This window comes from Chiroxiphia lanceolata, chromosome 6, assembly GCF_009829145.1.
Source record: "Chiroxiphia lanceolata isolate bChiLan1 chromosome 6, bChiLan1.pri, whole genome shotgun sequence".
In the NCBI taxonomy this organism is placed as follows: Eukaryota; Metazoa; Chordata; class Aves; order Passeriformes; family Pipridae; genus Chiroxiphia; species Chiroxiphia lanceolata.
The window spans coordinates 12461012-12482144 of NC_045642.1; the positions used below are offsets into that span (position 1 = coordinate 12461012).

The 21133-nt window shown below is 42.3% G+C and overlaps 1 protein-coding gene across 4 annotated transcripts in view; it reads left to right on the top strand.

Annotated features, from left to right (window-relative positions):
* Positions 1-21133, top strand: part of LMO1 (LIM domain only 1) — a 94803-nt gene that overhangs the window by 29326 nt on the left and 44344 nt on the right. For all 4 annotated transcript variants that reach the window (XR_004357593.1, XM_032691075.1, XM_032691076.1 and 1 more), the window contains one exon: positions 15255-15468. Coding sequence is in view for 3 of the 4 variants with exons in the window: in XM_032691075.1 (XP_032546966.1) it covers positions 15255-15468 (214 nt within the window). In the remaining variant the exon portion in view is untranslated. The remainder of the gene's footprint in view (positions 1-15254; positions 15469-21133) is intronic.

A 21133-nucleotide genomic window follows, 5' to 3' on the forward strand; every position in this document is an offset into this window, starting at 1 on the left:
ATGAGCTCAGAGGTATATTAGTATGCTAATACATTAACATAAAAGTGCACCTTTTCCCTGCAAAAATAGACATTCCTCCCACCACAGCTGAACAGCAGAGAAGATATTGTCAGTGGAGGTTTGCATATTGTACTGCAAGTGTATTTTGACACTAGAAACTGAAGAAATGGGAAACTAGATATGTCTGGGGAGTAACTACTAATCTAAGTGTCAGGTTTGATACTGGCAGACTCCGTGGAACCAGTAGCTCAAATCTCTGGAGGGCTGGCGGAGCCCTTGACCTTCGTAGCAGCAGATGAACTGTTGTTATTGCTGAGGGCTGATCTCAGAGAGAGGGGTGGGCAAATCTTAAGCATGGAAGTAGTGCCTGTTTTGCACAGATAGAGGATGTCTCAGAGCACTGATACGTAGGAAGGGTTTCTCTTGATTTTCCTGGCTGTTTAAACAGCCTGTTGGCTTCACCTCTCTCTGGAGATGGACCTGGAGACCCCCATTCTATGGTTGTAATATGGGGGTCTCTAGGCAAGAGATGAGCAGTGTCAGCACTGGAAACAGATTTTAAAAAATCAAATTTTCTGGTTGCTCAGGCTGTAGGAATATCTTTTGATGCAGCTCATTAAAATAAAAGTAAATATTTTGGAGCTACCTGATTTGTATCATTGCTGATGTCATATAACAGTGACAAGTTTTTGCTTCCCAGAGATCAGTGTGTCAGTGTGAGATAGCTGTAGGCCTTTGAAAGCAAGATACATGTCCATCACTCAAAACTGGCCAGCAGTCCTGTTACAGACTAGAGAGAGCCTAGCAAGTCCTATTCAGCACCATCTTAGTGGCAGTACATATGGAGAGAGGCTGAGGGGATTGGAAGAGAGAGGAGAAAACAACAGGGAGTTGTTACCACTGGGGGTTTCAGAGATGACTGAGCCAAACTCTTCTCAGAGGGGAGCAGAGACTCTCACCTGGGAGATGCCTGGTGCTTCCAGGGGAAAATACCCCTGACCCAGGCAGCTGTCAGCAGGGGCAGGCAGAGGCACAGTGGGATGGGCAGTGGAGGATACAGTGATGGTCCCACTATAGTGGTGGGAGGAGGAACTGACTGGCTGCTGCCTGGGTTGCATCGGCTTTCAGTGCGGATCTGCCGCTCCTCTGGTGTTGCCTGATGGACCTGTTTGGCACTGGGGCTGGATTTCAGCTGCAGTAGGTTTGGGAATGAAGTGAAAACAAGGCTGAACCTGCATAAAAAGTGAGAAGTCTCTGGAGAAGTCTTCTGCTGTTTGATTCTCTGAAAGCAGAGTGGCAATTGCACACCCAGCAGTTGCTGTGAAATTGCCGCTATGGATAACCAAAAATGGGATAGATTTTTTTTTACTTGAACTTTAGGGTGCCTGAAATGCAGATATCTATTCTTTTTCACCCAATTCCTGTTTGTAAGTTCAGTTCAGTTAAAGACCCAAATGGATCTTGAGCTCTGGAAATCCTCATTCACACACTTCCATTAGGTGTTAGATCTGGAGCAGATGTTGTTTTTCCTTATCAGACTTTTGGTTCACTGTGAATCAGGAATAAGTACACTAGTGGTCTATAAAGATGAAGCAAAATGAATTAAGATTTCTATATGCACATTACCACTTCAAATACTGTTGGCACTTAAAAAAAAAAATTAAAAAGACCTCCTAGCACTTGAAGTAACAAATTACTCATCTCACGCTTTGCTGTGGCAGATCATGGCTTGCTTTAAAGTAACACTCTTTTTTCCTGTGCTTAGATAATTTAGACACTCCTTCTGAAAAGAGGTACTGCATGGAGTGCAGTAGAGTTGAGGTAGATTGGAGAAAAGGATTACATTTTGCATGTGGAAGCAATGAATGTAGGCTGCAGATAAACGACATGGGTTTAGAGCGATCATTGCTGCTACAGCTTGATTATTTTTCTCAGAGACAGACTCTCTCCTTACTTTGAAGAACTACCGTACTCGTGTCTGCGCCATATTTTCTGTAACGTTTGTGCTGATTTCTGTTCCTCCACTTCCTATCTGCCTCCCTCTCTCACCCAAAAGTGGGATGCTACAATCATGGAACTTCTGAGTCTTCAACGGTGGCAACAGGCTGCTGCAACAGGTTATGGCAAGGACACCCTATGGCCTATCCAAATACCCGTATTATGTATTTCGTGCACATACAAGTGTCTGCTCCAGAGCTTTAAAAAATGAAGATTGCAGAGAGGCTGATTTGGCTTTGGGAGCAATCAGAGCCAGGAATAACATAGGGTTGTTCAGGAGCTCTTTAGGTTAATAAGCAAATGTTTATAGCTGTTTCCTCACCAAAAGCTGTGCCGAGAGCCAGCTGGGATTTCTCACTTGACCTTTGCAGTAGAGAAGAGGAGGGCATGGCAGGGCTGGAAACGTGTGCTGGGAAACCAAAGCTTGTGTTCTGTGTACCAGCTAGATGTCCAGCCACATTTCCCCAGAACTGCAGTTGCTTTATGAAAGGTGAGGCAGGGAAAGAAGGAATATAATGCGATTTGGAAGTAATAAGGTGGACTTTGCAGCAGACTTTTATTTTCACAAGCCTGGGTTATAGATATTTATAGTCTGTGAACTTTTTCTTGAGATATCAAAATATTTGTAGCTTATTTTCTTTTCAGAGGGAAAAAAAATTACCTGGTGTCGTTTGACACTGGTGGATATGTTTCTTTTTTAATAAAGAGCAAATTTTCTTTAGATTCAGTTCCTTGATCTCATAGAAAAATTGTATAGCATTGAAACACTAGGAATTAATCTAAATAGCCAATGTGATGTGAAAATGCTCCCTATGCTTTAATTGGCATGGCCTGGTGAAAGCCAGCTCCCAGGCTGTTTGCCTCACTAACTGCCCGCCTTGTGGCAGATTGACATAATTCCCCCGTCCCTGGGGAACCATAATAGAGCACTCCCTGAAGTGCTCAAAAATCCCAAAGGGAAATAAGGATCTCTTCTTTTTTCTTTTTTTTTTTTTAATGGGGTTTCTGGTGTGCTTACGTTCATCCAAAGGTCTGTGGCTATTAAATAGAGGGGGTTTTAAAGGTTTTTCTAATTGCCACACTTCCTCCCTCTCCCTCCTATTAAGTGGCTTTGGACAGTTGCAGAACTTTGATTTCAAATTTGTCTAATCTCTTGAGATATCTAGGTAGGAAAAACTATTGTAACTGAAAATGGCTCTGATTTTTTTCCTTTCTTCGATTTTAATAGATATGTTTAGTCTACTTTAAAAGCTTTCTGGAGAACCTTTTCTAAATGGCTAATTTAAGCTTGTCAGGTTTTAATTATAATCTCTCTATACACAAGTTAAGATGCTTAATGCTAGTGAAAAGTTCTGAATACAAAGCAAACCTGTGTCAAGTTGCAGAGCACTCTTACCCGTCTTAATTGCTTCTGGTCTGAACTTTAACCTTAACTCTCCCATCTGTCTTAGACATTCTCTTCTCTCATCACAACCACTTTCTTTTCTGTAGAGTGCTGAGGATCTGTCTTAATTCAGAAGGAGTTTTAGTCTGGAAAAAAATTGCCATCAGGCTGTGGATGTCCAGCTCCTCCTTTGTCCCACTGCAGCATGATGCATGTTCCTGGAGTGGAGTCCTGCTGCCTCAGAGAGCCCAGAGCGTGCCCTTACTTCTGCTGGTATGGGACTGCTTGTGGGAGATGGGGCACCTCAGCTAAAAGAGAAGTGCCCTAGATCCCAAATGTTGTGACAACTTCCGGTTTCAGTTAAAATCTCTTCCCAACAAGATCAGTATGGTGTTTTGGTTTTTTTCGTTCACAGTTTTACAGATGTGTCCTTAGGCAGTTTATTCATTTTTAGGGCAGTTGTCTGCCTCATTTTCCAGCGTTTGTGGCAAAGGTTAGTTGCATCTTTTTCTTAGATAAGAATGAGTTTCATTCGAGCTTAGAAAATTAGCCTTGAAAATACTCAGTCAGTGCAGATTCCTTCTGGAGAGTGCATTTAAAAGTTTGAATCCAAAATTGATTTGGAAGTGCTCTAATCTAAAATAACCCTGATGTTAGCATTGTTGTCTGCAACTCCTGCTAGCCCTGGCGTTCCGGTTCAGTGTGTTGGCACACAGTTCCCTGATGCTGTGAAATTGAGACTCATCTGGAGATACAGCCTTTTCTAAAAAGGATTGCAGGGCACTTAAGACTCCTTATTTCATTAGTTCAGTGAAGGAGTTCTTTTCAGCAGTCATGAATCTCATGATGAGGTGGACAAAAACTGAGCAAATCAAGCAGTAGGCTCTCGTGGAAATGGAGCGGTGGAAAAGCTGCTCAGTAAGTTTTTTGGCACGGAAGTGTAGCATTTTTGGAGCTGAAGGTTAGTGGGTTAGAATTTCTTTTTAGTCTGAGGTTTCAGGGAAAGCATTAGTAGATACATATCCAGGCCAGACTTCAGAAAGCACATCTCAGGAGGCTTTCAGTTCTGCACGCTGGGCTGGGTCATATGATTATTATTTTTGTCATTGTTTCCCACCAAGTGTAACCATTGGCATCTTCACGTATGGCGAATTAAACGGAGCATAAATAACTGAATTGAAGAGCCAGCTTCCACTTTAAGGGGATCGGTTGCTGCATGAAGCAGCGGTAATGATCCAGAGGAGCAGGATGTATTGAGGAAAAAAGTGAAGTGAAGTACCATCCAAAGTGCAGGCAACAGGTCATAAATTCTTGTAGTGGTAGTGGTCTGAAATTCAAGGAATAGGATTAGAGAGCTACAGTAGGTTAATGAAAATGGCTCCCTTAGGATCAGCTTGAATTCAACTCAGTGGTCAGTCGTAAGAGGAGGAATGTCTTGTGCAATTCCAACTTCTCATCCATATTCTGAATACTGTGATGCTCCTGAATGCTTAATAGAGTAGAATATGCTCTGTTACGGTGTACTTCACATGACTCCTAAGATGCTTTAATGCAAACTAAATGTCATGCTAACTTGCCCCAAACCCTTAGTGCTCACTTTATTCGGGAATATATGGTGAATCGCAGCAGAGTTTTCAAAGCCTTTCTTGGACATTTCAGAAAAGAAAAAAAAAGGAACAAAAGAGAAAGTTGTGCAATTTTACTTGTGTCTTTCCCGTTGGCTAGGGTAATAGTGCTCAAATCCTGCCTCTATACGTCACCTCAAAGGAACTCATTATAGAACGAGTATACAACAGCTAATGCCAAGAAACCACTTTTCATTCTTATCAGCACATTTTCTTGTAAAGAAGGGTAACATTAATGGCCAGCTGTGGCTTGTGAGCCCTGACTTAATCAGTCGTGAATAACAAAAATTAGTCTGAGGCATATAGTTACTGGCCAACTGCAGCTATAACAAATGTTTAATGAACAGCGTCGCGCTGGGGTCTGCATACCTTTTCCTGGGAATGAAAGGGGAAATGGCCAAGAGCAGGACTTGCTCTGTCCTAATTGCGGTAGCGAAATGGGGTAGAGTAAAATCAGACAATGGAAGCAAACTGTGGTTAAGTAAGGCTTAAGTTAGACCTCAGTAAACAGAAGAACAGAAGCAATGAAGTATGTAGCCTCTGCTTTCTCTGTCTTCTCTATCTTGGTGGCATTAGGAGAACAACAACTTTGCTTGATACTGTTTGCAAGGTACAGCAAGTTCTTTCTGACAAACATTATGCTGCCCTTTATCTAGGCTTGAAATTTTAAACTGTTTTTGCCAGAGCTGTGTTCTCTGGGGTCAGCGGTGGGAGGGGAAGGATCCTTCCCATTGGTGGTGGGCTGTACTTTGTATAAACACCTTGGGTCTTTGTTAAACTGCATGCAAGGCTGGGATATCCAGGGATCTCCTGTAGTCTGAGCAGCTGCATTACAGAAGTCATGGGCTTTTCTCTGGTCCTTCTCATACAGGAACTGTACCTGAGTAAAATGGACTCTGGTCCCCTTTCTGGCTCCTGCTGGAAAGGGCAAGACAGTGCTGGCTCACCATCCCACTTGAACTCTCCTCTGTCTCCCAACCACCTCTGGGTGGGTAGAGGAGTCTGGAAAGGAGCAAGGCAAAACCTTCAGGAGCTGGTAGTAGGACTTTCAAGGTAATTTTAGGCCCCTGAAATCTGACTAAGCATTCCTGTGTTGACTGCAGATGTGGATAAATCCAGTAAAGTCACACAGATGTAAACCATTTTTGACACCTCTTCTGAGACTCGTTCATGTACTGCTGAAGCTTACCAAAGCAGTTCCACAAATTCCATGGCCTTTCTGGAGGTTATATAGTGTCACTCAAAACTTCAGGGCTTGCAAAAGGTTAGGGTATTATTTATATCTACAATGATACAAATTCTGCTTCCCAAATCAGTATTTATTTATTGGTTACTTTCACAGTGCTTACCAATGCACAACTGAGATTGAGAGTCTCCACACACAAAGACTTAACACAGACAGTCAGAACTGTGACCACCTGCAGCTCCACTCTTATGCAACAGAAAAAACGTATCACTTGGATATATTGCACAGGGGGGAGATGGGATGCTCTCTTAACCGTGCTTTTTCTTTGCTACTTTCATGAGACAAAATTCCAGTCTGCTTTATTTTTTAAGTCAGCAAACTGATTATATATTGTAAAAGATCAGTGTTTTCATGGGTGAGTAGTAATTACAGAGTAATGGCTTAAAACATTTCCTGAAGGAACATAAAGCTGTTTTTAAAAGTCAAGAGTACATTAAAAGGATTACCATGTAGATTTGATTTTTAGATAACACTAAAATGGATCCCAAATGGACTTATGAAAAGGGATGCTATCTCTTTAATGGAAAGTGCATGGTCTGACAGCTCAGCATGCAAATGGTCCTGCAAAAGACTGTCTGTTGTGTTTTTTCCTTTCAACAAGAAGAGGGGGAAATAGCTCTCCTTGCCCTTCTCCTTTCAACTTTTAATAGCAAATGGGTTGGTCTGGTTTTACTAGGAAAGGGAGAAGAGGACAGGTTTGGGGAATAACCGCATCTTTCTGAATCACTAGGGAAATGGATTTCACTTTTTAGAAGGTCAGTCAGCAGCAATTGTATCTCTTACACAGATTGCATTAAGTAGATAGACTCCCTCTGTATTCTCTAAAGGCAAATCTTTACTTGCCTCTTACATGCAAATAAATTTTAGTCTAAGTATATTTATTACACTAATCTTGAGCAGGGCATGAGCATCAATACTTGTCTTGGCAGTAAATTTGGACAGGGGCAGGAGGGGCTGTTATTTTCATAATACCATAACTTGCAATCACTGTAGCATTTGCTATTTCAGAGTTGCCAGCACGACTTTCTGGTGATTGATGGTGTAAAATATGCTTTTGGCCTGGGTAGGATTTCTTCTAGAAACATTTAAAGGAGCATATTCATATTTCATTAAATACAGAGCACAAGGATTCCAAATTCTTCTGTGGTATTGCACAAACTTTTACAGGCTCCAAAAGTCTTGAGAAATTTCTATAAGCCTGTGAAAGCTTTAGATTGGATAGTCATCATTGCCTGCATTAAGGGCTGTGACAGATTGCTTCATCAGTGTACACAGAGCAGAACATCAAATGGCCATTTGGCAGTGGGCACTGAAATTCTATTAAGGTTGCCGAAAGCTTAGGTTGACATTGTGTATGTCTGCAAAGAGGCAGAAGAAAAGATGATGATGATGATGATGATTGTGCAATGATATAGTTCTATTCTCCTTAAAATATTCACATATATACCATGCCAAATCTGTGAGGGGGATGTTAATGTTTCACTGCTCAACCTGAGCTTTGCTGCATCGTTCATCTTTGCTTTTTGTCTTGGAGCCTCAATGTGTTAAACAGTCCATTTTAACTGTAAGGTGATAATTATGTGGTATTACACACATGCCTGGAAATAATTGAGGAGTTTTTACTTCTCGAATACTCTTTGGGTTATTTAACTTGATATTAGGTTTTTCTATTTGCTTTTCTTTCCTTTTGGAGAAGGGGAAGTGCACAAACCCCTCCTTGTACTGAACTTTGGTACATAGGTTATTCTTAAAAGAGCTGAAAAATGAGGGATGAGTTCTTACTTTTGTGAACATTTGACTCAGAGACTCTTCTTCCATTGGTTTCCTTTGACACACAAACCCACTAAATAAACAACTTTTGAGCTTAGTGTCTTTTCAGTGGTCACCTTCAAATTGATAGAATGTTGAGGAATATGGGATGAATTTCAGGTTAGTCATCCCTAATAATAATTTTCTCATCTGTGATGCTCTTATACTGCTGAAAAGGTGATTTGAGAATAGTCACTCCATTGCCAGACTTTTTTTCTGCTACAGGCACAGGGAACTGGCCATGTAAAATCAGGACCTTTGTGAGACTATAGTAAGCTAAATTGTGACATATTGAGAACACTTGATCAGAATGTTCTCAGATTACGTTGAAGGTGGAAGAAATCTGCATGTCTCTTTACTGTACCCAGGGCTTCAAACAGTAAAAATGGATTTTACTGAAACACTGGATGTGCTAAGAATAAGCTTTGGATATATGCCAATTATGAAAAATTAAAGCTCAAACAAGCATTTTTTATGAGCACAGGGAAAATGTTGCTTACCATAATGATTTATAGAAACTATTTTGCAGCAACAATTATTATGGTCTGTGTTTGGTCCTGCTGCCATGTGTTCCTTTATAGCTACAGGTTGCTCTGGTAAGAGCAACTCTGTAATGGAGAGAGTGTAAAAGCAGTACTAGAAGACTCAAAACTTGTGGTGAAAATGAAAATACTAATCCTAAACCTCCTGTCCTGATTCAGGACCTACATTGGTACAGATTCAAATGATGTGAATTATTATCTTGGAATTATTGTTTTGTGTATGTTCTGTCTGAGCAAATCCTTGAAAACAGGGTCTCTGCATGTGAAATGGGAGGGGGGTTTAAGCCACTCATGCAGCTTTGGGTGACTTTTAGGTAGCTGAAACTGCCAGGAGACACTAGACTCTAAAATATATTTCTCTAAAGCTTATAATGAACTGTATGGCCAAAAAAATTGCTGTGCTATTGGTCACAAAACTATAGCATAGTTAAAATAGAAACTCCAATCAAAATGATTCTCCTACTAACTGCCCTCTCCAACTACTTTTTTGCCATGCTTGGGAAATCTGTTAACGAATGATTCAGAAGAAAGAATACCACAAATGAATTGCTAAAGCCACTGTAAAAATCACCTTCTGCATATTGCAGCATGAAATGGGAAATGAAAAAAGATTGTGGTTACTCAGTGAATAATTTTGATGAATGGTCTAAGGCTTGTTCATAAGCATTTAGTTGCAAGTACTTGGTGTTCCAAATGTAATGTTTTAATTGGATATACAGATGACATGATGAGTTTCACCTTGCTGGCCATAATTCTTTAAAAGAAATTCTTGGTGAAGATGCCTGAGACAGCTCTCTCTCAGTTCAGTGCAAGTGCAAGGTTTGACTTGTTTCACAGGGTGTAGTACTCATAGAAGGTGAGTAATACAATACTGGGAACACAAAGTGAGTTTCTTTTTAAGGCAATGAAATTCACTGCATCTTTTTGGCAGTGACTGTCTGCATTTACTTAAATGGGTGATGCAGGACTCTAATGCTTTTAAATGATATCAGATCCTCTGATAAAAGACATAAGACTGCAGCCTATTTATTGTGATGAGACAGGAGTTAATAAGATTACTCCTACTCTTCAGTTACTTTTTCATCTTTTGCAGCCAAATGCTGGCGGTTTTGTTAGCAGGCAAAAGGAGGTCAGCTCATTTAAAAGGTGTTGATGCTAGAAACAAACATTTTTTCCCTCAAGTGGAACTCTGAAACCTGGGCTCAATTGCCCAACTGTCAAAACCCTGGTCTTTAAACCAAAATTGCTTTTAGCACTGGAATGCTGCATCCCTGTAATAACCACGTATATAAATTAAAAAAAAAAAAAGGGAAAAAATTTTAAAAAATAAAATAAGTGTAATGTAAACCTGCAGTAATTGTGGTCTTTGCTAGAAGAGTGGTTCAGAAATGTGGTAGCTGTGTATGAAGGCACTGCTCAAGACAGAATTGGTGGTGGTGAACAAAAATATGATTCCAGTGCTGTGTTGTGCAAGGTGCTGTACAACAAGGCTGGAAGCACTGCGCTGGAGTGGTTGTCACAAACCTTTCACAGAGTAGATCTATTGTATGTGTGTGTGCATGTAGTTATTTACTTTGTTGTTGAGCAAGCTTTTATGGTAAAAGTAGCTAATCTGAGGAAAAGTTTTGGGGTTTTAAAGAAAGAAAAAAGCCCAACCAACCAACAACAACAACAAAAAAACCCAAACAAAATCCCCAACAACGACAAAAAAGCCAACACCAAAAAACTTGTCGAGGGAAAGAGTTAAAGCCATCTGCCTGAAAGCATTGTGTAAAACATACACACAATGTTGGGGAAATAAGCCAATTATGTGAGCTTCACAGGAGGTGGGGGACTGACCTTTGTGTATAATTAGTTCTTTTATTTAAAGCAAAGATTTTGAATAGAATAACTAATTAGCTGTCATAAATGGCAAATTGAAGATTTTGGCCAGATTCCTTGGGGAGTGTGGGAGGACGTCCCTCCTCCCACCCCGTACTGTACGCTCTGGCTCTCCTCATTAGGGTTGTTTTTAGTTCTCTGCCGTGGTAATGAGGAGTGCAGTGGCGGCACTTCTCAGAGCCCCCTCTAATAAGGCATGAAATGCAGGTGGAAGAGAACTGCCTTCAGCTCCTGCGGCTCTCACTCGGCACTCGCGGGTGTAGCAGAGGGCTTGGGCGAGAGAGGGGGAGGCCGAGGGGGGCAGGTTGGAGGGGGGTCTGAAAAGTCCTGGTGATATCACCTGTGTTTTATGCTCTGGACTTGACTGTATAAAATACAGGCAAGCTGCAAAGCCTTGAGGCATATATCATTAGCTAGCAGTCCCCCATTACTCTTTCAGACCAATTAACCTTTAGAGTTGCATTAAAGAAATTAGGTGGTGAACTTCCATGCTTTCAGAGGGGACCGGTAGCTCCCTGGCAGACCAGAGCACTGTGGAGCTGCACGCCGTAGGACCAGTGCAGATAACTGTTATTTAAAAGGTCTACCATTTATGAAAAGTTCCCAGGCTCTCTTGGAAACCAGGCTTTATGAACAGTGCCCTTAGAGGAACTGCAGCTGATTGCCATGTGAATAGAAATATCAGTAAAAATGGCTTAGAAAAATTTAGAGGTGTACTTAGTGGACACTTGTTTTATAAAGCCAGCTGAATCATTTTACAGAAAGACCCCGACTGAGAAGATATGGGCTGATTAAAGCTTGTTTGTCCGACTGTGAATAGAGGTAAAGTTTAGATTACTCACTACAATAACAGCCTCTTTAGACACACACATAAATTTCAGTATGTCCAGAGGTGGTGTCTATAATTTTTTAATGTGTATTGGAGCTCTGAGCACTCAGAACAGGTTTAGTTTTGTATTTACCAGCAGCAAGTCTATTAAGTTGTAAAGGGCAAAGAAGGGAGTGTAGGTAGCCAGAAATAGAAAGGCTTCATCTGCTGTTTCTAAGAAAAGAGAGCACTGGATGTCTAGCAACAGGAGAGGAGAGAACAACTTGATGGTACTTTCAGAATTTGGCAATAATCTGTTCCCTTGTGATCACGTATTTAAATCTGTGAGTGTCCAGCTGTTAATTTTTCTAGTTCTGCAACACTACTTCTCATTTTCTAATCCTCGCCCACGCAGCACACGTGGAATTTGTTGAAGGTGACCCCTTTGTTTCTTGACAGCCCCAGTTAGACACCGCATGCCTCTCATCAAATTGAACCAGGTATCTTGGCGTTTTTTGGCAAACACTGGGGGAAAATTGCATAGAGAAATGAAGCAGCACCTCAGTGTTGCAGTGGGGAAATTTCCAAGAAGAAAAAGCAGTACTCCAGGTGGTTTCTGCCTGCAAAGCCCACACTGCTTGGGGTTTGCTGGAAGGGAGGCAGGAGGAGGAAATCAGGGTTTGGTGTTGGCTGTGCCCTCTCTCTCTGCAAGCCTTTGATTGTGAAAGGGGTTAAGCTTCCAAAATGCTTCTCTCTTATTGCTTGGAAATAACATGGCAAGTGTTTGAGGAACCCTTGCTGATCAAGTTTGGCAGTTTTTGAAATTTTGTTTCACGCCTTGCCTGCTGTGTCAACTCACCAGCTAATTGCAGCTGCAACTTTCAGTAGTGGCGTGTGTGCTCCGTGCAGAAGGGTTGCTTGGGATGTCAGAGGGAAACCTCACAGCCCAAAATGTAATTTCAAAACACTGAACCTGACCAGCAGAGGCTGACCTTGCTCGTTATTATCTGAGTGGGAATAGCAGCTTTGAACATCATATGATCTCTGAAATGGTACCTTTTTTCATTAGAAAGCCCCCTGCTGAACACTGACCAAATACATAGCTTTTTTCCTTGCTTAAGGTACTGCTTAAAAATATATATATCTCTTCCTTTGCTAGTTATTAGAAGCAAATCAAAGTGTTACATTCCCCTTATTCGCAGAAGCCTCTCATAAGACAATGGTGCTCCTGCAATAGCGGGGAGCTGAGATGGCTGCAGTGAGTGAGGGCTGCCAGGGCCACAGATGGAATAAGAACTGCCACTACAGCCAGCCCTCAGCCATCCACCTGCTTGCCACAGGAGACCCTCCTAACCTGTCCTAAGTAATCAAACCAGCCTCTCCTAAGGGTCCAGCCAGGGTTTCATCCCTGTGCAAATGCCCTTGCTCTTGATCATGCTGCTGATGCAGTGGAGCCCTCACTCTGGGGGAGGGCAGCTGTAACTCTGAAAGGGCACTGGTTCCAGAAGTGCTCAGGAGCCCTGGGAGGTCTCACCTGGCTGAAGGTCTTGCACTGCTGAATTGCAGAGCTGATCTCAAACCCCACCCTTGTGGCAGCCTCTTGAGTGGGGGTTTAAGGCGCGCTGGTTATCCAGAATCTGCATCTTTCCAGATGTAGGATCCTCAGGTTACCTAGATGAAGCTTGCAAAAGAATTGTATGATGACCTTCCCTTGTAAGAAACCCTCCTCAGCCTCTGAGGTTATGCAGCTTACATTTAGAGAGCCTGTTTGCGGCGTGGGTAATGACTTGCTGGTGTCTGGGGTTCCTATCTAAAATATAATTTGCACATCTCGGTCTTAGTTTCATAGGTGCAAACTATTTTCTTTCATCACTGGTACTGATCTTACACAGTTTGCAAATGCAAATTCGTGTACACCCCCTTCTCTGCCTCAGAACAAGGCAGCCTCTTCTCACAATGTGCTGTTTTCGTGGTGTGGATTTGGGAAGAGCATAGGAATTACTTGAAAAGTGAAGCTTCTCCTTACTCCTGAAATATGTTTTGAAAAAAAAAAAAGAGAAAAAAAAAATAAAAGTGCTGTGTCTAGAACCAGGGGACCACTTCTCTTGTTCTTGTGAGAAACTCTCACCAGGTGCACAGGATTTCTGCAGTCTGACCTGCATTATATTCCATTTCTGTCACTCCCTGTCTTCTCCCTCTTTCCAAATGTGTGTTTCACTGTGGCTGTGTATGTGGAATTTCTCTCTCGGTAGCATTAGAGGTTGCATGTGTGGCAGTCTAACACAGATGGAAGTTTTCATTTAATTTTTGGGGATTTGTCACTGGTGTCAAGAGTTTGCTCGTAGAGACTTTGTGAGCGGGTTTCAAGTGTGCTGCAGCGGAGGGCAGGCGGGTTCTTTAAGCCTTTAGAGTTTTTGAATGTTACTTGACCTGTCTCCATGCTGCTGAGACCACTTTGATTACAAATGGATCAATACCTCGCTGTTTGTGTAGAGGTGTCTTAAGTGCTATTGTCATCTGCTCGCAGCTCTGATGAAGCAATTATTACTGTAGGAGTGGTGGGTTTACATGTGCTGACCATTAGGCACTCTCAGGTCACCCTGGCTTTTAAACAAAGCAGTGAATGTCACGAGAGTGGCACTAACTCGTCCTCTCTAGTTAAGAGATTGTTAATAATTCCATTATCAAGCTGCTTCTTTCTGGAACATCCAGTGCTTCCTACAGAAATGGCAGATTAACTTTGTGTAAGAGTATATAACCAGTGACACCTGCTACTGTGGCCCTCTCATCATCTCTGTGTTGGTTAAGCCCACAATGTATTTGTACAGGCCCAGCATTGTCATTTTCAGTGATTGACACCAGTAAAAATAAAAATCATAACAAAGTGAAATGAAGGCTCCAGAGAAAATGGAATTCTGACATAGTAGTGAATACTTCTTTCGTAATTTCCTGTCCCTGTCCTCCCTCACAGTACAATCCTTGTTTATTTTTCCACCTTGCCTGTTGATTCCATAAAATCCTTTCTTGCCCCCCTCTTAAACTGAGAAGGCTGACAGGTTTCACAGCTGTGTCAGTGCTCACAAGGGAGGCACTTGTTGCTTGGAGGAGAGGAAAAAGCTGGAGACAGCACTGTGAGGATGGTGGCCACAGCAAGTCTCCACCAGCTTCATGACTTGGAAGTCCTGTCACCACCTCATACCCAGCTAGCTCATTCTTGCTTTGCAGTCCCAGCAGGGTTTTCCAGGGAGGAAGCAACTCCTGGCTTTTCACTACCTTCTCCAGTGATACAAGAGGAGTAGGAAAGCTCTAGTTTGCTTAAGGACTGTGGTTTCAGTAGTGGCAGGGAGGCACCAGTTGAGTTATTGTCAGCACTCCTAAAGGACTTTTGAATCACATTGATTTTGGAGCAGCCCCTGGACTGCTTTAGCTTCCGGTGAGGCCTCTGTCACCAGTGGGGTTCACAAGAGAGGAAAAACAATGGTCTAGCACATCTTTTTATACCCCGTCCTCTCCTTTCCCCATCAAACTTGATCCAGCCAAGATGTTGGACTGGGGGTACGTGCAGTGGTGGCCCTTCTGATCTTTGTAATTGCCTTTGGCAGGTAATTAACAACACAAGGGTACTGGTAATGAGGGGAAAAGCAAATGTTGATATTGCAACCAGTTTATTCCGCTGCAAGATGTTAATTACAAAAAGTCTGGTGCGTTGTGTCAGCCCTACCCTCAGGAAAAAAAGGGCTTCGTTCTTGCAAGCGTCACACTCCCACTTAGCCCCTGACAGCAGATGAAGTTAAAATTCCTTTGACTGTCAGCTTTCTTGCAGTGTGGGCTTGATGTAATGAAACCAGCAGCAGTGTTTGCTCACAGATCTACCTATAGCTCACAGTGCTACCCCAAATGCCAGTAACCTATCCAAGCTGTCTGGACATCCTCTCAATGAAATGCTTTGTTTGCGTTGCAGGTGTGCCGATGTTATCCGTACAACCCAAAGGGAAGCAGAAGGGCTGTGCTGGCTGCAACCGAAAGATCAAGGACCGGTACCTGCTGAAGGCTCTGGATAAGTATTGGCATGAAGACTGTTTAAAGTGTGCCTGCTGTGACTGTCGTCTTGGAGAGGTTGGATCAACTCTTTACACAAAAGCAAATCTCATTCTTTGCCGCAGAGATTACCTGAGGTAAATAGAGGAACGTACTGTGGGCTCTTCCCAAAGCCTCTCAGCATGCTGCCAGCTGTCTGGGTTTCTAAACCTCTCCTATGAAAACATGTGCTTGTGCATGGTCAGCCCTGCCCAGAAGAGACTGGAGTTTCTTCCTCTGCCTAAGCATGGCTTTTTATTTGCACTTAAGGTATTTCGTAGTCGGGGAGGTGGAACTCTGTTTTTAGGTGAAGGTAGAAGAAGAAAGTCATGACTTAACACTACTTCTTCTTATTATGAACCAGCAAGAGCAAACAGTGCTTGCTGAGTAAATTAGGAAAAGACTGTTAATTCTTCTTGCATATCTCTGATGCTATATTCCTGCATATTGACCGAGACCTGACCAAACCTTTACCTTTTCTTTTTCAGTCATAGCTTTTAGACAGGCTTCTTGTGCTTCTGTTGAGTAAGGTTCCTCCCAAGGGGCTCTTGTCCCTTCCCTAACTAGACAAAGTAAAACACAAAAATTACAGATCAACTTAAAAAAAAATTTTCTTTATGAGGAAATCAGCAGAGACCATCACTAACTGTGAGTTACAACTATCCTGTCAGTGTGTGTCTGCAATACATGGGGCTTTTTGCCTGCTGTGTATGGGGGTTTTGTGCACAAGACTTTATATAAACATAAATGAATATTAATAAGACAGCAGGCCTAATGCAAACATTCTTATGAGGGTCACACTGCAAAACACTCTAAGTTTTGCTTTGTTTTTCCTTTGGAAGAATGTACTTGATCTCCAGCTAATGTGTGTATTTTCTTTTTATTTTTCTAAAGCACTGATAGCATTTCCTATGCAACCTCAAACAGCAAAACATATGAAGCAAAACCAAATCCAACACATGGTTCTAAGATAGGTAAAATGCCATCTAACCTTGTAGTGTCCAGATGCTGGCTAGATTAGTGTCAATGATCAGATGTTTCATGTCTTTCAATGTAAAATGTATTTCAGAAAATCTTTAGTAAATATTTTCTTAGTAAACTTGAACAAACATGTTTCTCCTTCTAAAGATGAGAGAGAGCACTGAGCCAAACAGAAGAGATGAGTCCATTAGCTGCCATATGGGAGCTGTCACCTTGCCTTCTGGCCAGGCAGTGTTTGGGAGCATCCTGCCCACATGAAGATTTTTGCTCCTGCTGGAGCTGAAATTCCTCAGGGCACACATGAAATGTCCCAGCTGAAATTCTGCCACACAGGCAGCAGTCACAGGTCCATACCTGGTTAGGTGGGATACATTCCCAAAATCTCAGTGAAGAGGAGCTTGGATGAGGGTGAACACATCCGAAGGGGAAAAGACGGGATAAGCAGCCTTTGGGAAGATGAAAAAGGTGTGATGAGGAAATATGTAACTATCTTCACTATAGTGAAATAATTTTTGTACCTTACATAAGTTCTGAGTATTGACTAATGTCACAAGTCACTTGTGACAAGACACTCATGGCACCCTGTCTGTGCTAATCTGAAAAAACTGAGCTCCAGAAGGTTCTTTAACAGACTGATTTCTAACATCAAATTAGAATCTTTGTGGTTTTCCTTCAGTTCAGCTGTACTCTTTTTGTGTCATGGACATAATTCTGATGAGTCAATGAAGAATATAAGTTTTTGATCTTCCCTTGTTGAGGAAGCTTCTTATCACAGTATCACAATTGGGTCATGCTAGGTACTATCACAAGGACCCCCAAAATCTCTCAGGAGAGCTACTTCCAGGAATAATCTTCTTTCCAGAAACAATAGCTGCATTATTTTCTGGAGTATTTCTTTGTATACTTTATCTTGTTTATACATTATCTTTTCTTTTCTTTATCTTGTTTGCACCCACCTTGCCAAGTGATCGAGGTCTCTCCATCTGTCATCCTCCATTTCATTATTTTCACCTCTCTGGAATTTGTCATTTGTGATCTTGAAAAAGTGTTGTGTCTGTGCTTTTTTTTTTTCCTTAATTTGACCCTAAAGGTAGATATTCAGCTTTATTCTGCATGTAACAGAACCCTGCTAGAAATACTCAGCTGAGCAGTGTTTCCCATTTACATTTGCTTTTTGAGACCTATGAGCTACCCCATGTTTTGTCCATTTAATAAGCACATATTGATTTTGGTTTATTCTAGTTTCATAACAAAAATAATGTGTGGCATCAAATCAGACATGTTAAAGTGCCAAAGGACAGCAGTATTGATGCTGTTAAGCTTAAAGAACCTTTTCATCATTGTAGTGGTAGAGCACTTTCTTTCCTTGGTTTATGCTGAAAATGCTGCTTTGAGGTGCTGCTCAATCTTCTCTCTGGCCCCTCGAGGATATGAATTTTCTGGGGCACACCAGAAGCCTGTGCTAGAGATGGAAAAGAAGCCAGGCATTGCAGATCCCAAGGAAATGGCCCGTGTTCCAACTTTGAGAAGAGAGGGCAATTTATGACATAAAACATGAAAGGCAACAATTGGGATTAGTGTTTGACCATGGCCATGCAGCTTCTGTCCCAGCAGCAGTTAAATGTGGCCTCTGAAACAAAGTTCTGTGCCTGAAAGAGGTCTCATAATACCTTTGTCTCCATTTTTTGTGTTAGAATAATTTCTAGCCCACCAAGGGGGAAGTCTATTGCTATTTGTGCAGCACAGTTAAACTGCAGAGAAGACTTATGTGGCCTTTACCTTAAATATTTTCCCCCATCAGAATTTAGGACGTTAAGAGCTTTGACCAGTAGAAATATTTCTTATTTGACTTTTTTGTTGGGAAGAACAGTGTAATTGTTGTGTCCCAGGGAATTTGATGGAGAGTCGAATAGGAAGGAATAGCATTAATTCTGTAACACGGTTGTTAACTAGCATTCACTTGTTTAGCCAGCTTTATGGCTATCATGATTTGTGTGCTCACTAATAAGTAAATTTAGTTTATATTGGTTTTTTTGGGGGGTTCTGCCAAACTCTTGTGTTCTGTTCTCCTCATGCTAAGGAATCCTTTCAGGCTGCTAGGATAGGAATAAGGGCATTGCTATGCAGTCCCATATTTTATGAGAGTATAAAGCAATTTTTTTACTTTAAAACATCTTGTGTTGCCTTCTACACATAAATACTCTTTTCTTTCTCAATTTTAACTATTAATTCTATTATTAGAAGGAGCTAAAGCTGCCATCACCATCTTCTCTACTGTCTGTTCACTCCTGGTAATTTGAATTTTTCTTCTTGGAGAATTATCCATAGCTATCATGATATAATTCCCTCACAGTTTTAGAGCTTCTATATACATTTTTTTACTCATTAAACAGCTCATGGTGTTTGGTCTACTAGTCAAATTGTAGCCGAATTCATTTCTAAAAATAAGTTTTCATACTTCACACTGTAGTCGCACCATAAAGGGAATGTTTTTCCTGGAGAACACTCAGAGGAATTCCTTGTTGGCCACTTACTCTATATGTGAATATTGCACTGTTATTTAGTAGGTCAACCATCATGTGAAAAACTGAAAGCTAGACTGATTCTGTCCAGAAATGTAAATATATGCACCTTTTATATCTGTAGTCCAAAAGGAGTATTGCGGTGTAACGACCAGGAGAAAAAATTGGTGTTTCATAATCTCTTTATAGACCAACGTTTCTTTGAATTTGCCTGGGAGCTGATTGTGCCGTTTAGGAAAACATGTTTCATCCCCTGGTGAGATGTGCTGTCCACTCCCTTTGCTCCATCCCCAGTTCCCATCAGAGCCTGCAGCAGAACTGTCCCTGCCTGGGGCTGCACAGGCCCAGCACCAGCCACCACTTCTCTCATTGCAGTGGAGGTGACAGTGTGTGGGTGCTTCCCTTTAGGCAGAAGGGGCTCCTGGAATATTTTGGGCAAATTAGAAATTCAGCCGAAGTGGTCGTTAATTTGTCGGTCTGGGACCTTCCTGTGCCACCCCTCCTGTGGGCAGGTGTCGCTGAGCCATGACCACTGCAGGGACTGGGTACAGGGATGAACTGGGCTCCTGTCCCTGGCACAGGGCAGAGGGTTGGGACAGGAGCACGCCCAGCTCCTGCCCCACTACGGCAGCGCTGCCTTGGAGCCGGCTTTGTCCTGGGTGTTGGCAGCACAGTGGGCTGCCAGCCCTGTGTGCTGATCCTCAGTGGGTTTTTAGCAGAAATCTTTCCAATGTGTCTCGGGAGCTGCTAGCAGACCATAGCCTGATCATTTGTTTCAAAAGATAAACTGTCGTCATTGCTTGTGAAGGAACATTTGTTAACCTTCACATTTCATAAAACACTTTCTTGCTCATTTTTTAATCATGAAAGATGAAATTGGATCTCGAGTTGTTATCCTTGTGGTATCACCTCAGTCTCCAGCTGTGTCTAGATGTATCTTTCAATACATTTCGCCTCAGCAAATAGATTTACCATTTGTTTCATAATCACAGTTCCAGCATTCCTACCTCTAATTATTTTTGATAAGCGAGTGCTATTGAAGAAACTGCTTCTGGGACAGAGCAGCTTAGCACTCAGCTCGGATGGCTCCTCGCAGCCCCCACGCAGCGATGTGTGTTTGTTCCGAGGCGTAATTAAACGTTCACCAAGCTCCGCTTCACAGGGACGGTTTGGGTGTTGCATCAGGATTTCCCGTGAGGAACCGACAACTTAAATTTCACTGTGAAGTGCTGATGAAGAACGTGATTTTTCCTTTTTACTCAGCATGGTGCCCTCACACGAGCAAAGGCGAGTCAGGCTCGCTTTGACAGGAGCAGAACTGTTGCTTCTGCGTGTTTGATATGCTGGTGTTGGGAAAGTTTTTCATCATTTAAACTGATTAGGGCCTTAATTAGACTCCAAAGAAAGCTCAAAACCTGCATTAAAAAATGATGGCAAATCAGTAAGAGAGAAGGGCTTTCTGGGAAACCCTGATGCTGTTCTCGATGGGTTTCATGGAAATTCTTTTCACCCAGCTTCCCATGTGTTTTGATCAGTGCTACAACCTGTGCCTGGCATTGGTTCCTCCAGCAAGGAGAGCAGCCCTGTGCACCTCTCAGCACTGTTTGTATCTCGGAGGCTTGAACTCCACCCTTGGCATCTCCTAGTCCAAACAAGGTCAGCTGCCCAGTACTGGGGTTTCCAGTAGTTCGAAACTGGTTTTTGCTCTGCTCCAAATACCCCAGCGGGATCGTTCTGTTAATGAATCACTTTAGGAGCCCTTTAGATTAAGTGTTCTATATCTGGAAAATGTGCAGGGTTTAATTTGGCTGTGGGATAAGAGCAGAGTTCTTGCACAAACATGGGAGCATGGGAGGATGTGGACAAATACCCTCCTCATGGGCTTCCCCAGGTCGGTAACAACAACTCTGAGCCAAACCATTAAACCACGGTGGGACGTGTAAGCACAAGCCTTCAGAAACCGAGATGTGCGTGCTGCAATGGGCAGAATTTAAGTTAATCTACCAAAGACATCACTAGTACTCAGAATGTAGCTTCAACCTGCAGAAGCTGCAACACCTTGGAAGGAGGAAGGAGAGTGTTTGGGACTTTTTCCCTCCAGAGAAGCATAGGGTGTGTGCATGCTCTGAGACTATGCCCTGCCAGATTTTCAGAAGGGACATGTTTAACGTGGGAAGGGGAGGTGTAAATGCAGTGTGGCTGAACAAATGGTATCTGCTCAGAGCCTAAAAATGTTGCTAAACCGAAGTGCTGCTCCTGC